The sequence below is a fragment of the Triticum aestivum genome, chromosome 6D, assembly GCF_018294505.1.
Source record: "Triticum aestivum cultivar Chinese Spring chromosome 6D, IWGSC CS RefSeq v2.1, whole genome shotgun sequence".
Classification (NCBI taxonomy): Eukaryota; Viridiplantae; Streptophyta; class Magnoliopsida; order Poales; family Poaceae; genus Triticum; species Triticum aestivum.
The window spans coordinates 338662913-338671587 of NC_057811.1; the positions used below are offsets into that span (position 1 = coordinate 338662913).

The window sequence follows — 8675 nt, forward strand, 5'->3', positions numbered from 1 at the left end:
GCATATTTCGGGGAAGGAGGGGGCTTCATGTGTCACACAAAAGTATGGTAGTGACCATCATATGTCATACAAAGAATTGTTACACATGAGCAGCAAATCGGTTGCGCTTTCACATGGCGGGGGGTTAGCGAACTATCTCAACAACAACAAAATCAGCTTTACTAATGATGTTGAGTCCAACATACTACAGTGCTGGCGTAACCACAAGCTTACATATCAGGTGCTTTCCATATTAACATGTGATGTGTTATCAATACCCGTCTTACCGGTATCCCCGGAGTCTGTTTTCAGTCAAGCTGGAAGAATACTTGAGGAGAGAAGAACCAATCTCACCCCAGATTTGATGAAAACACTAATTATCGTGAACGATGGAGAACTAGCGAGAATGAGAGCCCAACATGCTGCAGATAACATAGAGCTGGCATCCACGTTGGCACGTTCCAAAATCTTGTCATTAACGAAGAAGAACCGTAAGAATAGTTGTAGTCTTTGTAATTTCTAATTCTTTATTTTTTCTCTCCTCCTATTGTAATTTAGAGCAAGCTTTGTACTCCTTTTCCTTTCCAGACATGGAACATTTTAATGAGTCAGCTACTAATAAAGCTCAGTATTTATCCCATATGACATGTTTCCTCATTTTATAGATTTGTTTGTTTGTTTTTTCTTCTAGTTTTTCATTATTTTTTGAAATTTTCAAAGTAATTAGTTTGAGAAAGCCCATGGCCCAAAAGTGCCCCGTGGGCCTAGGTCGACATTTCCAGTTAATGAGCCATGTCCGTACCCGAAGGCGAGTCCCGTGTGCCGGCACGACCTGTCCCGCTTATAAATGGGCCTCCATGTGCCGGTTCGTGCAAGGCCCATTTATGGGTGGGGTACCCTGTCGGCCACCTACGCCCACGAGGAGACCTCATGTATGACGTTTGTGGGTGTCAAACAGGCAAGGCTACGCCTGAAAGCATGACAAACGGGCCAGCCCACTCTAGCACAAATGTTTCTTTTCTCTTTGGTTTTTTACTTACCTTTTTTGCAAGAAAGATGGTTGTTGATTTAATGGAGCTAAATATTAGAAAACCTATTAAAAATGAAAACAATTCAGAAAATCCAGTATGTGTTTACATAAAAAAGTTCAATGTATATATAAAAAGTTCACCATATATTTAAAAATGCTTCGTGTGTACTAAAAAATGTCATCATATAATTTAAAAGTTCATCATATACTGAAAATGCTCAATGTATACAACAAAAAATCTTCATTGTATATATAAAAAGGTTTAGTGTGTATTTAAATAATGTTTGCTGCGTACTAATAAAATTTCAGTGTGTATTTGAAAAAGAAACGATAAAAAATAAGAAAAAACAAATCCGAAAAAGAAAAAGGAAAAATCCCAAGAAAAACGCACACAAGAAAACTAGCTTCTGCTCACGAACGAAAACAAAAGGAAGCCAGAACGCAGAATCAAACACATTTCGCCTCTAGCTTCAGCCGGCGTCATATTGGATCCACCGCCCACGAGTAGATGTGCTCGGACTCCAAGGAAGTTGCTGCTGTACCACAGTCAACACACGCCACCTGCGCCCCCGCTTCGCCGCGCAGCGCACACCAATCTGCCCACGCGCCGCCCCGCCCCGCCTCGCCTCTCCTCTCCTCTCCTCTCTCTTCTTCCTACGCGCGCCGAGAGAAGATGGGGAAGCGATGGATCCCGCTCGAGGCCAACCCCGACGTCATGAACCAGGTGAGCACGACCTCCTCCCCCGTCGCCCCACCCCGGTGCTAGGGTTTTGCTTCCTTTTCGTTTCGGGCGCGCTCTCGCTCACAGACGGCGCTTCCGCCGCGGGGCGGCGCTGATGGTCGCAGTTCATCTGGGGACTGGGAGTCACCGAGGGGGAGGCGCAGTTCTGCGACGTCTACGGCCTCGACGACGAGCTGCTCGCCATGGTGCCCCAGCCCGTCCTCGCCGTCATCTTCCTCTACCCGCTCACCTCCCTGGTAAAATTCCTCGTGATCTCCCTCGAGAGGTCTTCTTCGCGTTCGATTATGCGATGTGAAATTGTGATGGGTTTGTTGCTTTCCGGGGCGAGCAGGATGAGAAGGTGGAGGAATACGATGCTTCTGCCACCTCTACGGCAGGGGGCAAGGTACGGCTGTGTTGTTCTGTTTACCTTTTGTTCCTCCATAGCGCACCTACTGTGTTCGACTGAATGCTTCAGCAACGTTGTGCTCGTTTAACCCTAGATCGGTGCCTATGTAGAGTCGTAGAGAAGGTCTAATTTAACTGTCTTCCTAGCATACCTTCCAACTTTGAGGTAGGTTCTTTTGTTAACCAGGTGTTTTTCACAGAAAGCGGGGACATTATATTTTTGCTTTTTTTGGTTAAATATCTCTGTGGGGTTATTATACCTCTGCTGTCTGAAATAGAGTCTTGGTTCCACGGTGCGAATGTTTCTTGTACAATGTCGTGTTACAACATCATGACAATGCCTTCTTCTTTTATGTTGTACTGTTGCAGAGGTCCAGAAAAATGTTGATCTTGGTAATTATTGTTTCTATTTTACCAAACAGTTGTTGTTTATGATTTTTTTTCCTTGTTGAGTTGTGATCTTTCCCTCTACCCACAGTCTGGCACATTATTCTGTCGTTGATATTACAGGTATAAGTGTATGACAATGAAATCTGTAATCTGAAATCTGGATCATGTGTGCTCAACCAAAGCATAAGTGGCCTGCTTTAGAGATTATTTTGGATGGAACTGAGTGCTTAGTTTTTGTTATGGGTTGAATTATAAATTCTTTGAGTGCAACCATACGGACTATTGTTCTGAGTTGTATAATGTATATGTTGACTTTACAATTTAATCAAGCCATTATCCTAGTTATTCTGCAATCACATAAATTATAGGCATTTTAGGTTGAAAACACTTTGTTTGCCATACTCGAGTTAGATGTGCTACAACAGATTAGGATAAGGATATTATTCTTTTGAGCCTGTGTGCATTGTGCCTTACTAATATTTGGTAACTTGCCAACTTACCACATATACGAAGTGTGGCATGACATTTATCCAAGCTACAATGATTGCTATGTTGGTCACCTGTGTGTACTGTTGCTTAGTTTTGCACCATAGCCTTCAGAGAGAGAATGCATAATCAAACACAACAGATCTTGGCCATGTTTGGCATTGTTGTGGATTACCATAATCTTTTTGTCTCGCTTTGTGGTTTTACTTATTTTAGTGTCTGTTTGACCCTCTTTTGTCTGCTTTTGTGGCTAATTTTCTACAACGGATTGTTAAATAAGCACAACACTTAACAGTTCAGCAACCACAAATCAAGCCTTTATTCTGCCAATCATATTTCACGTCACCGGAGGCTTTTTGATACCCTGTCTATATTGCATTTTTCAGCATGTTATTCAGTAAACAATGTTTCACCCTTGATTCCTCTTTATAGGGTCTTGCCTGTATTATTTTCTTGATCTATCCTGCATGTTGAGAGTGCCAGTAAACAGTAGATAGATCCAAATTCTCTTTTATTTCACTTGTGCATGATGTCAAACTGAACATTAGTTTGCAGGTCACTGGAACTTGAGCACATGTTCAAATATTTAGATCTGTTTTGGTGGGAAAAATATTATCAAGTGGTGGGGTGTATGCAGATAAGGTTTACCTTTCTAATCCAATAACTTTAACTTGGTATGTAGGATTCAAGCAAGAAGGTGTACTTTACAAAACAGACTGTTGGCAACGCTTGTGGAACAGTTGGTGTTATTCATGCAATAGGGAATGCTGCATCCGACATCAAGCTGGGTAATTGTTGCGACTTTTCATTACACTTAGATAATGCGCTGCATTCTATGGGCTACTATTGCACAGAAGGAAAGCTGCCAGTTAGCAACAATCCAATAGACAGAAAAACTTTAATCAAGTGATGCTTTCTCAGTGATTCAATATTTTTTCAAGTAGTCCCAAACAATATGGCAAGCATCCAACACTCTGCTTGGTTTGGTCATAATATAAATTAGTTGCACCTGGTTTTTGAACTTCAAAGCATCCCCCGTTCTGCTGCTTTTACTAAAATGGGCAAAAAGTTACATAGGATGTAGTGAAAGTGGCTTGACTGTGTTGAGAACTGAGAGTAGATGATCAGCAAATGTAAAAGAAGAAATAGTACTTCCTCCGATCCATATTACTTGTCGCTCAAACGGATGTATCTAGCACTGAAATACGTCTAGATACATCAATTTCAGCGACAAAGTAATATCGATCGGAGGGAGTAATGAGTTTTATGACTATTTCACATGATTTTCAGCATATACCCAACTCAATAGTTCATATCCCGATCTAACTTTCTAGCACATTAAACGCATCTGCTAATATATATGCATTTGGTTGCTTTAGAGTTGCTCCAATAGTTTATTCTATTTAGTGTTTACCCCTGACCTTTTTTTAGATGTCATGCACCTATTTAACAAGCTTAAACACGAACGTATCACATGGCTACTTTAGGTTTGGATTCTGGCTACTTTGACCTGTAGCAAGGTTTATTGATTCCTTTCTTCTTTGCAGTTGAGGGATCTTATTTTGATAGGTTTTATAAACAAACAGCTGATATGGATCCAGTTCAGGTTAGTATCTGGAAATAGATAAATTCATTGATATCTCCATAATGAACTTATGTATTATCCTCATGCACAACATGTTTGCTATCTTTAGCGTGCTGTCTTTCTCGAGGAGGATGATGAGATGGAGGGTGCTCATTCTGTTGCTGCTACTGCTGGTGACACTGACGTAACCACTCTCATCCCATTCTTATTGATTGTCCACTAAATATACTCGGCTTTGCAAGGAATAACCAATTACATTATGATAGTACCACACTTCAGTTGTGGAAAAATAAGTTTAAATGGGCCTTTAGGGCGATTTGCCTTGTCCAAAATAGTGATGGTAGGAAATACGACCATATCAAAGCTGTCCTCAAATTTGAGGTTGGAATGTGCGCCTTTTACCAATTGTCTTCCTTGTGCAGGTAAACGTTGAGGTGAATGAACATTTTGTCTGTTTCTCCTGTGTTGATGGTAGGTAGCACACTAGCCTACTTTAATACTAAAATATTATTGGCAGTAGTTATCTGTTGGCTAACAAATATGTAATTTGTTTTGGCATGCAACAGGTGAACTTTACGAGCTTGATGGGCGAAAATCAAAACCGATATCTCATGGCCCTTCATCACCTGAGACCTTGCTGCAGGTCAAATATTCGTCCCCATCTTCTATTTTATACTTATATGACATAAAAGAGTGCTTATATTATTGGACACTGACAAATCTGATTTCAGATTTTTAGCATTTCCGATATTATGTTGCTTTTTCTATTGTCCTGTTGGCTGTTTGTTTTATCAAAAAGCTTGTCACTGTTTTTTCATTTGTAAATGGAAGTTGTAAATTATGTCTTCACATTGGTACATCCTAAATTAGTAAAATATGCTCGGTATTGAGCTTGCTGTTCAGCAAACATTTCCTCATCTTTTCTGATGCCTTCATTGTAGTGGTTTAAATTCTGGATTTGGTTGATTCCCTCTATATTTTTCCTTGATAACCGTGGATTTTTTTAAAAATCTGTTCCCAGGATGCTGCAAAAGTCATCAAGGCCAGAATTGCGACGAACCCTAACTCGTTGAACTTCAACGTCATGGTTCTTTCAAAACAGTGAATCGGTGATGTAAGGTGGAATGGATAGGCTTGGTCTTTTCCATTCTCATGGGCTGGTGCCTGATAGTCAGCATAGCCCGTCGGAAAAACAGAGACTTGTTGCCTAAAGTAAACTGTGCTCTTTGTGCAAAAGTTATGTCTTTGTCTTCTGGCTTTTGTATCAGAAATAAAAAAGGAGTATTAGTTGCTGGATTGAAAAATGTGTACTATACTTTTGGTGCTTTTTATCGTTCTTATTCCTATCAAACCGACGGCAGCTTTAGACGCAAGATGAGGGAATGCATTTCTATTCAAATACACAATTTATAGTTATGCCATAAAATCCAGCTGAAACAGTCATGAAAAAGAAGTCACAACTCAGTTATCTCTGTTTTGCTCTCGCATTTCTTTCATATTTCGAAACCCTACAAGAACTAAAATCTTATACAGTGTGTAGAAAGGAAATATCTCCAAAACCAACGTACTCCCTCCGTTCTATATAAATACGTCTAGATATAGATATTATGTACTGTATGTGACTACTGCACATAGCCGCCGTGTCTGCACACCGCGTCGAGAGCGGTGGCAAGCGCCGCCGAGAAGGTGGCCATGGCCTGGAACACCGCCGGCAGCGTCCTCTGCACGCCGGCGACCGCCGAGGACCTGGTGGCGTCGATGGCCATAGCGTGCCTCTTCATCTCGCCCTCGAGCTTCCTCCGGCACGCGTCGATCTCCTCCTTGCGCTGCACCACCTCGTTGTGCGCGTGGTGCACCTGCCGCATGTCGTGCTCCATCCAGTGCCTCCCCCGGTTCCACAGCGCGAGCCCCGCCGGCGCGTACGAGTCGTAGTGGCTCTTCTCCACCTGCCGCAGCATCCGGGACTTGCGGTCCAGCTCGCGGGTGCACTGCGCGACCCGGCGCGCCGCCCGGAGCTCGTCGCCCTGGTGCGCGTAGAGCGCGTGGGTGGCGCCGGCGAAGTTCTTGATGGACTTGAGCACCTCGGCGCAGTGCACGCCGTCCAGCGCCTGCCTCCACCGGTCGACGAAGGCGGCGAGCTCCGCGGCGACGGGGGAGGCCGGGGCGCCGTCCGCGGACGGCGCCAGCGTCAGCTTGAGCCAGCCGTGCAGGGCGGCGACGTAGTCGCGCTGGTGCTTGGCCAGGTGGCCCAGGGCGGCGCACCAGGCCGACATGGTGGCCTCCAGCGCCCGCGTCGCCCCGTGCTGGATCTCCGTCGTAGCGTCCATGGACGTCCGGCCGCTGAGCCCGCGCAGCTGCTGCGCGATCAGGCCCTGCGCCTCGTGGTGCTGGCGCATGGCCTTCCACATGTCGCGCGTGGCGTGGCAGAGCCCCAGCACCTGGCGCGCGAGGTGGGTGTCCCGGAGCTCGGAGATGGCCGCGGAGCCGGCGTGCGCGGCCTCGGACGCCGTGGCGAGCTGCGCGCGCGCCCTGTCCCACGCGCCCTTGAGCTTCTGGATGTCCACGTTGACCTTCCTGCTGTACTCCTGGTCCCGGAGCGCCGCCAGCTTCTTGTCGTGATGGATCTGCAGCCGCTCCCTCGCCTTCACCTCCTTGTACAGCTTCTTCTCCCAGACCATGAGTTGCTGCAGTGTAGAGCTATGCCGCTTGCCGATCCGGTCGTGCATGCTGTCGATCCGGTCGTGCGAAACTGACGGCGACGACATGCAGCAAAGCACGCCAAAGAAGCTGCTCCGTCCACCTGCAGAATGTTTCACATGATACTCTGTTAAATGTCAGCTTCGAATGTTTCACACGTGCGACGCTGGCCCGAAATTTGTCACACTGTACTATCGGCCGCTAGCAAGTGGAGGTTTGCGAGGCAGCAGGGTGGCTCACCACTGTACTCGGCGTTGCTGGCCTCGAGGAGTTTCGACACCGGGTCGCCGGCGGCGCTAGCCCTGAGGAAGTACTCCTCCAGCCCCGCGGCAACCTCCGCGAGGCTCCGGTGCCTCACCGCCACCCGCAGGTCCTCCCCGCCAACGACGCCGCCCTCCGTCCGGGCGGCGGCTGCGGGAGGCGCCTCGGCAGCGGCAGCGCCGTCCTGCTGCGCCGGCTGGATGGAGCGGAGGAGCGGCGGCGGCGTGGAGGGGGCGGGGGCCGGGCGGTGCACGAGCACGGCGGGCGGCGTGTGGTCGGACACGGGGAGCGGCTCGCCGAGCGCGAAGTGGGTGAGCGCGGACGCCACGAGGCCGAGCGAGGCGAGGTAGCCGGCGTGCGAGGCGGCGAGCTGGCGCCGCGCCCGCACGGCCTCCCTCATGAGCCGGCGCCGCTCCCTGCACCGCCTCGTGTGCTCCCGCGCCGCCGCGCGGGCCGCGTCCCCCTGCTGCCGCGACCACGCCATCCCCATTGCCCGCGTTCGCTTCGCGAGTACGTAGTAGTTGCCGTGGAGGAGTGGATGGCGGAGGAGGCTCTCGATCGACGGGAGTGAGAATGAGAGTGAGACCGATTATGAGCGGCGAGCACACACTGGAGAGGATGGCTGCTCGGGAAGTTGAGCTAAGCTAAGTAGGGGTCGCGATATATAGGTGTGGTATTGTGTGCTAGTAGAAGGCTTCCTTGAGGGACGTGATTGATTATCGGTCGGTATCGATCGGCGGGGCGGCGCGTTGTTGTTTATGAACGATCAGTCAGTCAGCAAAAGAAAGGAGCGCGAAAGGCAAAAGCTGGGAAGGAAGGAGAATGATACTGCTAAGGAAAGTGGTAGGAGAAAAAGGAGCGCGCGTTTCGCTTGCTCGGATGAATGTATTTCGGGGGTTTGGTTGGTGCACCAGAAGCTCGCGGCCACGTACGTATACCGCTGCTGCTGCTTAATTATTTGGCGCGCTTTGGAGAGCGGAGTGAGTGTACGCAGACACGCACTATATTTCTCCCGGTCTTCGTTTAGCTAATTCAGTGTCGGTTCGGGAGTGCGAGTGCTGTGTACGTAGACGGACGAAATGCGCGCGCTTTACATAACTTTAGATGGATGCGTGGCG

General features: G+C 47.7%; 2 protein-coding genes across 2 annotated transcripts; one reads left to right on the forward strand and one right to left on the reverse strand.

Moving 5' to 3' along the window:
• Positions 1–1451: 1451 nt before the first annotated feature.
• Positions 1452–5903, forward strand: LOC123144987 (ubiquitin carboxyl-terminal hydrolase 3). Its single transcript, XM_044564260.1, has 9 exons — positions 1452–1733; positions 1856–1987; positions 2083–2136; positions 3697–3802; positions 4562–4620; positions 4709–4783; positions 5022–5070; positions 5166–5242; positions 5621–5903. Exons 1-9 carry the CDS (start codon positions 1518–1520, stop codon positions 5702–5704), a joined length of 852 nt encoding a protein of 283 aa, XP_044420195.1. The 5' UTR covers positions 1452–1517; the 3' UTR covers positions 5705–5903.
• Positions 5904–6071: 168 nt separating this feature from the next.
• Positions 6072–8369, reverse strand: LOC123144986 (protein ROLLING AND ERECT LEAF 2). Its single transcript, XM_044564259.1, has 2 exons — positions 7537–8369; positions 6072–7399 (listed from the first exon to the last, which is right to left on the reverse strand). The coding sequence occupies exons 1-2, from the start codon at positions 8045–8047 to the stop codon at positions 6222–6224; spliced, it is 1689 nt and encodes a 562-aa protein (XP_044420194.1). The 5' UTR covers positions 8048–8369; the 3' UTR covers positions 6072–6221.
• Positions 8370–8675: the final 306 nt, after the last annotated feature.

Excerpts from the sequence above, each read along its gene's own strand:
- LOC123144987 (XM_044564260.1), top strand. The coding sequence starts at position 1,518 with ATGTGCTCGGACTCCAAGGAAGTTGCTGCTGTACCACAGTCAACACAC. Across the intron at positions 1,734-1,855 it reads ACCCCGACGTCATGAACCAG|TTCATCTGGGGACTGGGAGT; the intron begins GTGAGCACGACC and ends TGATGGTCGCAG. Across the intron at positions 5,071-5,165 it reads CTGTTTCTCCTGTGTTGATG|GTGAACTTTACGAGCTTGAT; the intron begins GTAGGTAGCACA and ends GGCATGCAACAG.
- LOC123144986 (XM_044564259.1), bottom strand. The coding sequence starts at position 8,047 with ATGGGGATGGCGTGGTCGCGGCAGCAGGGGGACGCGGCCCGCGCGGCG. Across the intron at positions 7,400-7,536 it reads CAGCAACGCCGAGTACAGTG|GTGGACGGAGCAGCTTCTTT; the intron begins GTGAGCCACCCT and ends AACATTCTGCAG.